This window comes from Poromitra crassiceps, assembly GCF_964638095.1.
Source record: "Poromitra crassiceps genome assembly, chromosome: 21".
NCBI classification, from domain to species: Eukaryota; Metazoa; Chordata; class Actinopteri; order Beryciformes; family Melamphaidae; genus Poromitra; species Poromitra crassiceps.
In genome coordinates, this window is record NC_139638.1 from 12,866,725 (window position 1) to 12,882,472 (window position 15,748).

The following is a 15,748-nucleotide window of genomic DNA, read 5'->3' on the forward strand; positions in this document are numbered from 1 at the left end:
TTACTAGTTTGAAAAGTAATAAAGGCACACTTCAATATTATACAATACATATACATTTGTTGTTATATGTACAGGAATTACAGACATAAAACACATACAAACAATAAGAAGAAAAAGGTGAAGTTATTAAGTTGTCCTTTATTTATCCCATGGGGAAATTCACCATGACCCAGACGCACTTATTGTCTGAGTCTGTGGAAATTCGTCCCTCAGCGCTTTCTCAATCTCCTCTCCGGAAATGTCAACAATATTCAGAAACCTTCTCGCCGCGTCCATCATCATCGCAATCTTTTCCTTTTTTCCTTTGACCTGTTCTGCACAATTGATCACCATGGCCATGAACGTGAGAAATCCTCTTTTGTTCACACATGTGCTTTGTTCAATTCCCTTCTGTTTCTGTTCTGGTTCCCTTTCGACTTCCTCCACTTGATCATTTCTCTCCACTCTTTTAACTGCTTCAGCATAAGAGATCCCATTCCCTTCTACTCTGATGTTGTTCACTTTCACTTCCTGTATTCTCTTTGAATAGGCTACTTAATATGTAACTTGCTCCTGAAAGCTGGTACCCCTTAGCTTTCACAAGTGCATCACATTGGATTGAAGGCCTTCTCAGTGCAATTTGTGCGGATCTGTCCCCCCGGGCTGTATGTTTGACACTCCTGGTGTAAACCTAGAATAAAGTCGAAATACCAGCAAAAAACAACAAACAAACAAAACAGTGTTCAACTCTCAATCGTTTCTGTGGGTGCTGAATCCTCAAAAAAATTAACAGAACTCCAGGACAGCACTCCAATAAGTTTGATACTTTTTATTGCCGCACAAACGTTTCAGGCCAGACGCCCTTCTTCAGTCAGTGTGCCAAGTAATCTGATGATTACTTGCCACTATAAATATCAAACTTATTGGAGGTTCGAATTTATGCTGTGCTACTTCCAAACCATAACCACTAGGGAGCGCCAGATACAAGCTACTGTGGTGCATTTCATATCACTGCTACAGATGCACCACCAGATGCAGCTCATGACCATCGACATATTATATCTCAATGAGACATGTCAGAAACAAATGGAGAGAAGAGGAAACCAATAAATAAAATCTTGACAGTAACCTTTATTGAATCAAAATGATTTTTTTACACATAATTTTGAATCAGGAAATACTTTTTGCAAACTACAACTTTGCATGAACATCAATTCTGAATGACATATTTTATTAAAAACACCTTTATCTGTGGATTAGTTTATAAAACATGACATAAAGACACCGTATACTACACTCCTCACAAAGTGCAGGTGATGTTATTTAACACACAAAAGAATTCACCATTTCTTTGACAAACACTGGCCTCCACCTCGAAGACTCTTTGACAGGAAATCTCACAAATATATTGTTTTTCTTAGGAAAAACAAAGATGACACATATATATATATATATATATATATATATATATATATATATATATATATATATATATATATATATATATATATATATATATATATGGCACCATTGTAAACTGTGGCGAATGTAACATTTGAAATTTCTACAACAGGGCCACAATATAATACGTAACCCATTGATACCTGATGCAGCATTTGTGTGTGTATCCCTTTAAAGGGATACACCACTTTTTTGGAAGTTTAGCTCATTTGCCACATCCCCCCAACATAACCAAGATACACCATGCCTTACTGGCACTGTCCGCTCAGTTCACAGTGAGCTACAGTTGTGAAGTTAGTAATTATCGGCATAGAATGGAGGCTAATGGTACGGCTGTTAAAAATCTGCCAAAACACACAAATCACCGTGCCAAAATACATGGTGTGCTACGGGTACTCACCACACGATGAAATATTAATCCAAAATGCACATAATCTGTGTTTTTGGAAGGAAAAGAGGTCGGCGGGCATGTTTGGAAAGTAGTGCCGGCTACCTCTTTTCCTTCCAAAAAGACAGATTATTAAGGCCTGGGGCCTTGGTGCTGCGGATGAGGCTGCAGATGTAAGGGCTGGGGAGGCTGCGGGTGCGGGGGCCGGAGCTGGGGCAGCTGCGGCTGGGGCGGTCCCCCTGGGTGGGGAAGTCGGGGATGGGGCTGCTGAGGGTGTGGAGGATGGAGAGGAAGCGGCTGTCCTGGATGTGCCTGGGGCGGAGCGGGGAGTTGGGGATTGAGGTGGGCGAGGTGAGGGAGGGGGCCTGTGTGGGGGTGTAGGGGCGGGGGCAGCACGAGGGGGGGTAGAGGCACCAGCAGGTTGTTTGGAATGACGGCGACTGGGGAGTCTTGGGATTCTCCCTGTGCTGATAGCGTTCTGACGATGACCTCCCGGGCCTCCAGGCACTGAATCCTTGTCAGCTCCACGGTAACATAGTCCGCCATTGGGTACAACACCTCCGCTATCTGGATAAAAAAAAAAGACAATATCAGCAACAACAAAACTATAATCATTTTCAACAACGACACAAATCTATCTAGCTATCACTGACCATCACACTAGGTTGTGAGGCCACCTGTATCTGCATGACCCTGGTCTATGTGAGGCCACCTGTATCTGCATGACCCTGGTCTATTCTATTCTACAAAATTATATTCTGTGAAATTGGTCAAGCCACTGTCACACAGAATGTGGGTCAAAGGTTGTGAAAAGGCGGAGGCTCTGCTTGCATTCTCTCTTCCCACCTACATGACAGAACTGTGTAGGGATGGGTAGGTATTATTAGAGATTTTGCAAGATGTGTTCCACTGTTTCTCAGCAATTTCTTTAATTGAACAAACCTTTTTAATTGGTTCTCGTAGTTGTCAGTTTGCCTTTGAGCAGATAGAGACACTGCATAACACGTCATCATTCAGAAGCCACGCCCAAGACGGGGGAAAACAGAAACCCCCCCCCCAATCCTGGCGTTCTCCTATGTCGCGTGCATGGTTGCGTGTTGCACACAAAGATGGTATATACGGAAGATGAACACTCCAACTTACTTCCTTGACAGCTAGATCCACATTTTCTTCTCGCCAATTCTCAATGGCTTCCTTGTTTTGCTCAGGAGTACAAAAAAACTTTAACTGGCGATTTTTTGCATTTGTTGTCTGCGCAGCCCACCACACAACAGCTTTTAGCTATGTTTAATTCAAGGAAAATTACACTGGTGTGTGGAAATAATTATTTGTATTTATTGGTTTACTTTTAGCAGGTTGGTGTCTATATATGCTGTTAGGCCCATGTGCTAAGTTATAGTTTTATTTGAAGTCAAAACACATTGTCATTGTTTTATGTAACTGTCACAGAAAACAACAGATGGGTGTTCATTTCAAGACATGATGGTGTGTTGGTATATTGTGGTGTTCACCAGAGGGAGTGAGAGACTTTACTATGGCTTTCACAGATGATTGAGATACCTGCACCACCACTGAATCATAGGTAGGTGGCACTGTGGTGTAGAGTATGTTGAGGGCACATATGAGATGACATAATGTCATGTTCAAAAGGCAGACACTTGACTATTAACACTCCCTCTGTCATGTATCCTCTCCAGTGTTGGGCAAGTTACTTTCAAAATGTAATATACTACATATGACTAGTTACTTTCATTTGAAAGTAATAAGTTACTTTACAACATTACTGTCTGTGTAGAGTAACTCGTTACTTATTACAATACTTTTTTGGATTACTTTTACCAAAACAACAACAGCAGCAGCAGAATGACATGGCCGCCCCGGAACATCCCGAAAAATAATTTCAACCGCCTTGAAGTCAGTGTAAACAATCCAACATTCTAAATGTTATTATTTTCCTTTGTTATTGTCATCTATAGTGGTTATTTGCATAAAAACACATAGTTTGATTATTTGATGGTGCTTTGGTAAAAAATAAAAAAAGTAACTAAATTTGTAACTTGAGTTACTTGACAAAGTAACTGGTATATTACTGAAATCCTATAGGTAATAAGTTATATTACTGAGTTACTGCTAAAAGTAATATATTACATGTAATATGTTACTTTTGTAATTAGTTACCCCCAACACTGATCCTCTCTCACCTATCATCTACATAAAACACAGGTAAAACAATTCACTCACCTGTATGTAAACTCATCCACTAATGCACAGTCACTGACGCTGAGAACACTTGAATCGTGAGTGGTGCTCTTGTCCAGGACTACTGTCATAACCATGATGCCATGACACATGTTATTAACATGAAGGAGGCTTTATGAATGTTTGTGACAGTAAATGATGTCACTGTTAATGCAATGTTGACGTTGTTTGAGATGTCTTCGTTATGACAACTTGACATGAACCAACACTGTGTAATTACACTTAATGATATCTTAATGAACAGTTCAAATTGTACCACTGTTTGTTGAGGTCAAGGAAAATATGAATGACACCGTTGTGAACTCATTTGAAAGTGTAATTGCACTTAACGACATCTTAATGCCTGCTATGTCATGTTTATGACATGGTTATGTCAAGTTGTCATAACTAAGACGTCTCAAACAATGTCAACATTACATTAGCAATGACATCATTTACCGAATGACACTTAGTGACAAGAGTCGTAAACATCTGTAACGCCTCCTTCATGACGTCATGTCATGGTTATGAATGTCATGTCAGTCGTCATATCATGACGACTGACATGAACGTTGTATCATGACGACTGAGGGTGCATAAGACTCATATGCATCCTCAAGTAAAGTGTTACCCCCTCGTTCAATCAAGTCGTGTGAAATGTAAATGAAGCATGCATGCTAAGTTGCTAGCTCACCCTCTGTCCTTTAGTGCAGACTGCGTAGCCAAGGACATTTGCCCCATTGGATGTCCCTGTGGGAGAGAGGAGGGGGGGCTTCCAGCGCACCTGTAGCACCCCTGGAGCCTGGCCACAGAGCACCTGAACCTCCTGGGGAGGATTGGGAGGGCCTAGTAGGTAGGAGGAGAACAGGGGTAAGAAGACATGTTTACGTATGATTCCTACTGACAATGGATGGCTGGTGTAGCACTAACATACCAAAAAGAGGGAAGTGTGTGTGAAGGATTCATTAATGCACAAATGTGCACACCATGCACTACTATGCCCAGACACAAGGGGGTGCAACATGGGGGGTAGGGGGGCATTAGTGACACAACAAACAACTTTTTTTCTCTCAGTGCTGTAACAGTTATTGACATAATCATGTGACAGGATGATGAAAAGACCTTGTGCAAACTTTGTATATCGATACACACGACCCATGTGGATAGTTGATGGGATGGTGCGCGGTAGCGAGGCACATTCATGAGAACAAGTGTGCTGTTGTCAATTTAGTGAAATGTCACTTAACTATTTTAACATTGCTTTCAATAGAGAGGCAAAGTGACCGCCTACTTCCTGCTTCAGCGCTGCACCAGAGATTTTCATCCGCCATTTATTTTCCCATCCACATTTCGTAAAATGCTTATATAAAAATAGTTTTACTGGTTCAAACCAAACGGTACAGATATATTTAGAAACAGGAGAGATTGCATAATATTTCACTGGGACCAAAACTTTTCCAAAAAAAAATTCGATGTTTTTTTTAGTTTTGGTCCGAGTGAAATGTTCTATGGTTTCTCCCGATTATAGCGTTAGCTGAACCGTTTGGTTTGACTATTTTATAAGCATTTTACGAAATGTCTATGGGAAAATAAATGGCGGATGAAAATCTCTGGGACAGTGCTGAAGCAGGAAGTGACGTTCCACTTTGCCTCTCTATTGCTTTTAATACAGCACACTGCAGAGTTGTGATGTGGAATCGTCTCGTGTAAAACTGTACTGTCATATTTTCTGAAACTCATATCTTCTCTAGTCGCTAGTAACAGTTTAATGCTCTCAAAATAAAATGATATAGGGCCCTGGGCCACGTCAGAAGACGGTTTTGTCTGATGTGCAGGAGACAGACTGAGACTGAGTGCAGGCCATTCTTTGTCTCTCCTGGGTCTCTCCTGGGTCACTGGGTAAAACATGCACAGCTAGGATGGCTGCGTTGGAGCAGAAGCAAAATGCACACTGATACAATGTGGTCATTTCAGTGAGCAGGTGAGGAGGTGAGGTAAACGTTCCTCCAGTGGCATTCCTTTATAGAACATCTGTCATTCCAGGCTGAGGAAACAACTCGTCAAAATGACAACTGCTCATATCTGGTGGTGCTTTGTTGTCATCTAATTAGTGGTGTGCACTGTGTCGTGAGCAAGCATGGGCAAAATTGTATTTGAAATTGGTTTCATATATTAAAGTGTGCTTAATTTACTAGACATTTTAATAGAGACAACATGGTAATCACTTATTATTATTATTAATATTATTTTATGCTAGAACCCTAATCAAATGCTATTTTGCCCAGATCTCATCATCAGTTGCCCATGCCAAACATAATTTATGTCCCACTCATTCTCAGTTTCATGACTACAGCTGTTTCCCAAAAGTATCATAACACTAATATCATCTCTGCCCATTTTGTGTTCGGTAGAAGAAGATGGTTTCATGGTGAAACTTGTGGGAAAACCTTTCATTCTGACCTGTTCTGCAATATGGAGTTGGACCTAGACAAAATACAATATACAACAATGGCAGGGTAAGGCAGTGTCTACTCTTCCTCGGCTGTGTCTCCTGTATGAGATGTCACAGCACAGTAGCATAACCTAATCTTTTACATGTTATTACGCTCTCTATTAACCCATTGATACCTGACGCAGCATTTGTGTGCGTTAACGCGGTTCGCGGTCTTAAAGGGATACACACACAAATGAGGGATATACACGCAAATGCTGCATCAGGTATCAATGGGTTAAAGGAGACAGTAACACACAATGATAACAACTGTAGTCCTCCAACTTCTATTTGTCTGACATTAATACTATTTCAAAACATGTAAAAGGCAAACATGTTAAAAGTTAGCCTGGTAAATAAACCATCCTGGTCACGTTTTCATTCTCCGCCCCCAGCCATTTCAAGAAATTATAAAGTGCACGGGACCAATCAGGGACCTGCCTCGTAGTTGATAACATAACCGACCAATCAGGGATGCTGCTGGCAAAACAGTATAACTATGGTGGCTCATTGAGCAACGAGTGGTAACGTTAACCTCAGTCAGTGGCGGACTGCATAATCGGGCACGTCAGGCAAATGCCCGGTGGCCTGGCCTGGCCTGCCAAAAAAAAAAAAAAAAAAAAAAAAGATTTTTTTTTTTTTGGCAGGCCAGGCCAGGCCACTCACTGAACAGCAGGCCAGGCGCCGCCTACTGGTTTACTAGTGGTTTTATTACTTTATTCAGGTTTAAAGTGGGTGCATCTCATTGTGAAATTGGACTAGGCCCAAATTGGGCTTCAAACGGCCCAAATCGGGCTTCAAACAGCCCAAATCTGGCTTTAAACGACCCAAATCTGGCTTCAAACGGCCCAAATTGGGCTTCAAACGGCCCAAATTGAGCTTCAAACGCCCCAAATTTTCCGCCGCCGCCCTTCGGACGCCGGCACACGTGTCGGCCCGTATCGGCCTGGCCTGCTTGGTATCTAATGCCCGGCCTGAATTATGATCCCAGTCCGCCCCTGACCTCAGTAGAGTAAAAACAGCTGTAAGTGCAGCTATCGTAGAAATAGACTCAATAACAATTAAAGAAGAACAGGAGTTTCTTGGTGGAAAAGACGTTTTCTATATTCCTCCAAATGGATTTGGATTGGATTTGGCTACGCTGATTGGCTGAAGGAGTTGTCTGTCGATGAAAGTACTCCCGCCCACCCACTGAAATCATTAGAGTGAGATCACGTTATCAGGATGGTTTTAGCCAGGCTGGTGAAAAGTTAGACGTCTTCCACACGACTACATTTGCATACGGACAACGTCCACAGACTGTGGCAACGTTAGTCGTGAGTATTCATGTGAAACGGTATCTCTGAGATCAACAGGAAGTCAAAATGAGCCTTGCTGACCTGCAGCCAGAGTGCAGAACTCCACGCCCGTTTCCTTCTCTCTCTGCTCCAGAGGCAGTTGCCATGGCACCTGGTGCGGCCGCGCCACCACTGTCACCTTGTAAACCGTCATGGCCTTCAGGTTGTGGAAGCGTAGCCGGCACCGCCCCGCCTTCACCGCCGCGTGCTCCGCCCCGTCCAGGAACACCGTGTGCGCGTAGTTGCTGTTGCTCGGCAACCAGGAGAGCTCGGCGGTGTCGCGCTGGATGTCGTCCACGCGCAGACCGCACGTCGCCACCACCACGTTGGCCCCCACCAGCAGGGTGCAGCGCGGGGGGGGGCCTGGGAGCTTCAGTGCCCAGGGGCCGCTGGGGGTGTTAATCTGGCTCTGTCTATTGCAACAGTCATTGCATAGCTTTGGTCGCCCCTGCTGGTCTAAAAGTGAAAAATGTGGTAAGGCAAGTCAGCTTTTATATACAGTGGATTTTATACACAGATGTTTACAATTCATTCAATTATTTCTAATGCCACCTTAGCAATGTCTATTCAATGCTTCACTTGTGCCAAAGCAATACAATGTTTTTGAGTTAAAATATCTTCAGTTTGGGGCTTTTCCAAGCAAATATTGATATATGCGATTAAATCAGCAATATATATTTCTGCCACCCCTTAACCTTGTACCCCCCTGGTCCAGCAGCTGGATCGTAAGGTGTATTTTGTGTTTGTTTTTTTCTGTGGAAAAAAAAGTTTTGGGAGTTCAGGCCTGAAACTTTCCCCATCATGTTTTTTTGATTTATCATGGTAATTCACCCTTCCGCCACCCTAAAAAAGTGTTCCTGGCAAAAAGTAAGTGCTATAATCACGTTAGAACCCCTAAGATCCAGCAGCCGGTGTATTAAAACCATTAAAACCACTTTTTTGAGACCTCCAGGAAATTTTTACAAAATTAATCTATTTTATTTTTTTTCAGCGGGCATCCTGGACCAAACACCTTTAAATTTGACCTTAATATCTAACCTTGGAGTTGGTTGAACAATTTGGTGGAGTTACAAGCATTCAAAATCCATTGCATATTTTTCCCATTGATTTCAATGTTAATTTAGCAAAAAAAAAAAAAAAAAAATTGACTCCCACCTACTTTCCCCAAAAATAATTATTTGTCTGATCTTACACCTCTCAGCTAGAGTCAATACATCAAATTTGTAGCTTCTATTGTGTTTGGCCCCACCCCTGTATTTGATCAGTGCTGGCATAGCAGCCAATTGCATGCAGTTTAACATGAAATACACAGTACAGTGGTCGTCATAGCAACATGTCACATGACCTGAGAACCCGGATTTTCCAGTGCAAACTACTGATTTGAAGCCTTTAGACCGAGATTGATGGATCAATGAAGCTATCTTATGTTTTTTGTGAAAATTAGCTGGCAGTCGAAAATTAGCAGTTTCATGATTTTTTCTGAAACTCACCTTCATTGAAAATACGTCCGTATCTCCGCGCTCGTTCATCGTAGCGACTCGCCGATAGCATGACTGGAATCGCCGTCGAAAATTGACCATAGATCTCTAATCGTGTTTTGTGGTTGTAGGAGCTTTCTATCGCTCCCGGTTTGAGGTGCGCTCAAAGCACCGATGCACAGTAAATCCAAAGCCGTGAAACGAGGCTCTTTCTCGGGTAATGTTGCTGGGCGCCTCGGTGCGGATGTCTGCCTGGATGTCTGCCTTTCTTCGCTCCCCCGTGCTGCTCTGGGAGCAGGTCACCACAGGCCAGTCACCCGGATGGCAAAGATCGCTCATGAACAACATCCGGGTCGTCTTCCAGATACTTCCTGTGGACTTCCGTGTCATAGAGCTGGCCCGTTTCGTCGTTTATCGATCAATATCTGGCAAGCAGCCAGATAGGCAAAAAATATGGATGGATAATAAGGATTGCAATTCTCAAAAGATGAAATAAGTAAGAAAATAATTCCTCCGCGAAAAATGTGAGAAATCCCAGGCTCAAATAATCCCACAGGGGGATATCCAGGTGGCATTGATGGGTATGCAAAAAAATCATATTTTGTCTTTTCTACTGTAAATTTGATTGTACAGTAAGTACAGTAAACTGGCATTTGAGGGGTTAAAATTATGAGTAAGCATGACATGTTGATATGAGGTATGAAGTTACCAATGGATAAGAATCAATATAAAAATCATAATAATAATTATAATAATTATTTTGAATATAATTGATTATCAATATCCAGCTGCTGGATTAGGCCCGAAAACGGGCCTCATCGTCAAACTACCAAAGAAGGGCGATCTGTCAAACTGCAACAATTGGAGAGGAATCATGTTGTTACCAGTCACCAGTAAAGTCCTCAGTCGAATTATACTAAACAGACTAAATGATCAAATTGACCACCACCTTCGAAAAGAACAGGCAGGGTTTAGAAAGGGAAGATCCTGTGCAGAGCATATATTCACACTGCGACAGATAATGGAACAGAGCAATGAATGGAGTACAACCATCTATGCCAATTTCATTGACTTTGCTAAAGCATTTGACAGCATCAACCCGAACAGTATTGTGGAGAATTCTAAGCCATTATGGAATTCCCAACAAGATCATCTCTATAATCAAGATGCTATACAGAGACTTTGGGGCCAAAGTTATCTGTGGATCCAATCTCACTGAAGAATTCATCATTAAAACAGGAGTCAAGCAAGGCTGCTTGCTTTCCCCACTACTTTTCTCACTTTGCATAGACTGGCTCATGAAAGAAACAACAGGAAACAACAAAAGAGGAATATCGTGGACATTCACAGAAACTCTCGAGGACATTGATTTTGCAGATGACATTGCTTTGTTAGCCCATCGCCACCAGGACATACAAAGCAAAACAGAAGATCTAGCAACATATGGCAAACAGATCGGTCTTAACATCAACACTGACAAGACTAAATTCATGAAGGTAAACCCAAAATCCAACCAGCCACTCACCATCAATAGCAAGAACGTGGAGGAGGTACAGGAATTCACCTACCTGGGTAGTAAGATAACAACAGATGGAGATTCAGGGGCAGATGTCCAGGGCAGGATCTCTAAGGCAAGGGGAGCTTTTGCAGCACTAAGAAACATATGGAAGGCATCCAAGATAAGCACAAAGACAAAGTTGAGGATATTTAAGAGCAACGTCCTTGGGGTTCTCCTGTATGGTGCAGAATCATGGAAAGTGACAAAGACCATCTGTCACAAGCTAGATGTATTCCAGACAAGAAGCCTTAGGAGGATACTGAGGATATTTTGGCCTAGGACAGGGGCACTCAATTAAAATTCAAAGAGGTCCAGTTAGAGAAAATGTCCTCAAGCAAAGGTCCGGAACATTGTAACGTAGCTTACGCTATGATTTCAGTGCCATTGAACTCAATGATTGAAGTAGCCTAATGGTACAATGTCTGTATGTAGTCAACAACTGACTGTTAAATCTAAATAAACATCAACAATGCTTATTTACAGTTTTCATATTTAACTGGATTAATTATACATAACTAGCCTACTATAATAAATAAATGATCTTTTCTCATTTCAAGTAAAATAATGCATTTAAAAATAACATACAACAGAGTGCTTTGGAAAAATGTGCATCTTAAAATGAAGTGCTTTAATTTAAGAGAAATAAGTTTCCCCTTTTCTTCACTCCATTTCACATTTAACACTCTCAGCCAACAAACAACCTTTTCTCTTGAGAGAAGTGAGCTCCCTATCTATCTATCTGTCTGTCTGTCTGTCTGTCTGTCTGTCTGTCTGTCGATCAACCTCGCATGCTGTTGCGTTGGGCAGTGAGTGTGCCCTGGTGTGTGTGTGTGTGTTTGCTCATGTGTGGCGCTTCCATAGACCGGTCAGGATCGCACCGCACTTCACACGAGACATACTGGTTTTGATCTGCCCGTAAGAACAATGAATGGACATGTAAGAGTGGTTTCTTTTGAGCACACCATGTGAAATTACTATCTCTCGCGTCGCGTCACCTCCCCTCCGTCCGTGTGCTCGCAGCACCACTCGAAGCAACAGAGAGAAATGATTCGCTTATTTGATTGGCCGAGTAGCATCACGTGTGATGATTTACAGCGCGTGCATTGGTCTGTGAGCTTCCTGGCAGATAAACCAGTAGTACCGTAAATACTATAAAAGTATGTGCCGGTTAAAATAGAAACCCTCCGTGAAAATGTAAGTTATCAATGATTTGTAGCACTAATTTGTAGGTTATAGGGCTCGGTCCGGATAGGACGATGTCTCGGTCCGGATGCGGACCGGAGTCCGGACTTTGAGGATCGCCGGCCTAGGACAATCTCAAATGCAGACCTTTACAGGAGAACGGGCACGACCCCACTGTCAAATGTGATCAAAAACAGAAGGTGGATATGGATCGGACATGTTTGCAGAATGGACCCAAGTGCTATCCCAAGGGTGGCCATGAGATGGACACCACCTGGAAAAAGAAAACGAGGCCGACCCAAAGAGACATGGAGAAGATCTGTGGAAAAGGAAATGAAACAACTGGGATGGACCTGGGGCCAAGTGCAGCATTGGGCAGCAGACAGGCAGCATTGGCGTTCGTTGGTAAAGACCTTATGTGCTATCAAGCACGAAGAGGATTAAGTAAGTAAGGATTAGGGGTTTTAACAGGCAAAAAATATAAGTAGGGTACAAGGGTTAAAATCTTCATGCCACCCCATGAATGTTTCTCTATATCCGCCCCTGCGCAGAGTGACAGAGCTTAGTGTCAAACACACTCACCCTCTTGGTAGTGATCACTGGGATGCTGCTCTCAGTACTTGGTGTTCCTCTGCTCACGTCTCACCCGGGTTTGTGCGGCGTTGCGACGGGGCTGCGTCATCTTGGCTGTGGGCTTCTTTACTCCATTTCTCACCACAGAAGTCCACGGCGGCGACCTCGGCATTGGCGTTGGGAGTTGTATGCTCTCTGTAGCCGCTGCATCAGGAGGGTCTAACGCCGTCGTCACCTCCTGTTGACCAGGTCCCGTCTGCTTCTGCACCAGCCGCAGTCCCGAGGTCCAGGACTGTCTGGGGTAGACCTCCTTCCACCGTCCTCCAGCGCTGTCTGTCACCCGGCAATTCACAGCCGCTGTAGCCGCCGTCAGGTCCTCGTTCACGGTCACCTGTGCTTCAATGGCCGGGCTCCTCAGACCAGAAACCTCGCTGCTCAGTTGCTCCACTCTACTGAGCAGCGCCGAGGCGTCCATATTGCCAAACAAACCCAACAGGTGGAAGTTTGTCCAAAAAGTGTGAGACAAACATGGCCATGTTCTCCCCAAACTCATGAAACAGGCTCAGGCTCGCCTTGACGTTTTTAGAGTCCTTGTCGCGACCTGTGTGCTTAATTTGAACAGAAAGCCGTTGGACTTCTCAATCCAGTCAGATGCGAAATTGTTTGTAGCCAACAAGACAACTTCATCGTGGCTAAGAGTCCTCATTTTGATAGAGATAAAATATAGGACACACAACAGTTTGTGTTTTCATATGAATACATGTGTGTTTGGATACTCGCTATCACTGACTGATATAACACAAAGAAAAGAGCGCCACCTACAGGAAATCAAACATCATCCACAGGAAATTCAACTTGGAAAAATACATCACAGTCCCGCCCACACTGTTTGATTGACAGGTGATCTGTGGGCAGTGCAGAAACACCACAGCAATGAGAACAAGATGGAGAGAGAAACAAGCACGCACGCGCGCACACACACACACACACACACACACGCGCGCGCGCACACACACACACACACACACACACACACACACACACACACACACACACAGCTGCTTTAATAAGTCCTGTCTACTTGAGCTTACACAGCTCAGCAGCTCCACGGTAAAAACACAACAGTCCAGGATGGAGAGGCTGAGTGAAGGTGGTCTGGACTCTGTGGAGGAGAGTCATGGTTTCAGAGACGTTGTAGAAGGACAGAATACCTGCTCTGTGATCCAGGTACACTCCTACTCTGGAGGACAGAGGAACTGAGATGAGAGTTTTGATCCTCTTATGTGTGAACTCACAACTACTGCTGTCAGACTCTAATGACCAAGACTTGTCATTGCTTCCAAATCCACTTTCACTCCCTGTTCTGCTAATATCTTTATATGAGACTGCTATTAAAACAAACCTCCCGCTCCACTTCACCTCCCAGTAACAATGTCCAGTCAGACCCTCTCTACTCAGGACCTGACGGGAGGTAGTGAATCTGTCTGGGTGACTAGAATATAACTGTGCTTCACTCATGCATGTTGCTTTTCTGTTCCCCTCAGATAATAACAGCCGTTTGTGTGCTGTGTTTGGATCCAGTGTGATCTGACGTGAATATTGTAAGAAGTCAGCTCTGGTCTTGGGCTCTGGTTGTGGCAGTAAAGCATCCTCTTCAGTCACTGTCAGTGAGATCTTAGGCCGTTCCTCTGTCAGAACGTCCTGTAGTTTATCTCTGACCTCTGACACAGCTGCAGTCACATCCTCAAAGTAACACAGAGGACGGGTATCGATCCTGGGTGAGTCTGTAGATTGACTGAGACGTGACAGCGAGGGGTAACTGTGGAGGAAGTGGATGTGATCCTCTGTGTGTGAGAGCTGCTCCAGCTCAACGTCTTTCCTCCTCAGCTCAGAGATCTCCTGCTTCAGCTTCTCCTGAAGTTCTTCAGCCCGACTCACTTCCTCTTTCTGCTGGGATCTGATCTGCTGCTTCACCTCAGAGCTTCTCTTCTCAATGAGACGGACCAGCTCAGTAAAGATCTTCTCACTGTCCATCACCGCTTTATCAGCAGAGAGATTCATAGCCTTCAGGTTCTGTTGAAGCACCTTCACGTCTTTCTCTCTGCCCTGCAGTCTCTTCTGGATTTTTTGCCGATTCACCCCAAGCTCTTTCTGCCTCTCTGCCCTTTCTGCTGCAGCTGAGACTGTGTCGTGTCCCTTATGTTCATCCATGGAGCAGAGATAACAGATACACTGCTGATCAGTATGGCAGAACATCTTCATCACCTCGTCGTGACGAGAGCAGATGTTCTCCTGAAGCTTCACGGTAGCTTCCACCAGCCTGTGTTTCTTTAATGGAGCTACGTCATAGTGACGTTGGAGGTGCTGCTCACAGTAAGAGGCCAGACACACCAGACAGGACTTGAGGGCTTTCAGCTTTTTCCCAGTGCAGACATCACAGCCCACATCTCCAGGTCCAGCATAGCAGCGATCAGGAGGAGCAGCTTGGAGTCCGGTCTTCCTCAGGTCCTCCACCAACTCTGCTAACATGGTACTTTTCACCAGGACAGGCCTCGGTGTGAAGGTCTGTCTGCACTGGGGGCAGCTGTGGATTTTCTTCTGATCCTCTGCATCCCAGCAGTCTTTAATACAGCTCATGCAGTAGCTGTGCCCACAGGGAACAGTCACCGGATCCTTCAGTAGATCCAGACAGATCGAACAGCACCATTTCCCCCCGTCGAGCTGAATTCCTTGCTGCGCCATTTCACTTGTCAGTGACAGTGAGTCAGATACTGGCAGATCTGTGAAAGGGGAGGAACAGGAAATAGTTAGAAGAGGTCATGGGCAGCTGGCTTCAATACCAATATCATCAACCTGAATCATGTTGTGAAATTCAAAGCCAATTGTTATGGTACAATAGAAATATTTTAATTAAGGATACACCTATGTTTATTGAATCAATGTTTGAAAAAGGAATATAATTTTTGAATGATCTTTTGAATAGTGGGGGTGAAATCATGTTGTATGATGAGTTCATATTAGTATAATGCTTGCGACTCCTTTAGATATAATCAACTCTTTGCA

At 43.7% G+C, this 15,748-nt stretch overlaps 1 protein-coding gene and 1 long non-coding RNA gene across 2 annotated transcripts; both read right to left on the reverse strand.

The window, feature by feature from the left end:
- Positions 1 to 2,235: 2,235 nt before the first annotated feature.
- On the reverse strand, positions 2,236 to 12,837 carry LOC310795798. The gene is made up of 3 exons (XR_014553643.1): positions 12,695 to 12,837; positions 4,761 to 4,912; positions 2,236 to 2,395 (listed from the first exon to the last, which is right to left on the reverse strand). It is a non-coding gene; the product is annotated as an uncharacterized lncRNA (long non-coding RNA).
- A 925-nt stretch (positions 12,838 to 13,762) lies between these two features.
- Positions 13,763 to 15,427, reverse strand: LOC310795261 (tripartite motif-containing protein 16-like; the record flags this gene model as incomplete). Its single annotated transcript, XM_083657319.1, has 1 exon — positions 13,763 to 15,427. One exon carries the CDS (start codon positions 15,425 to 15,427, stop codon positions 13,763 to 13,765), a length of 1,665 nt encoding a protein of 554 aa, XP_083513445.1.
- Between the last annotated feature and the right edge of the window lie 321 nt (positions 15,428 to 15,748).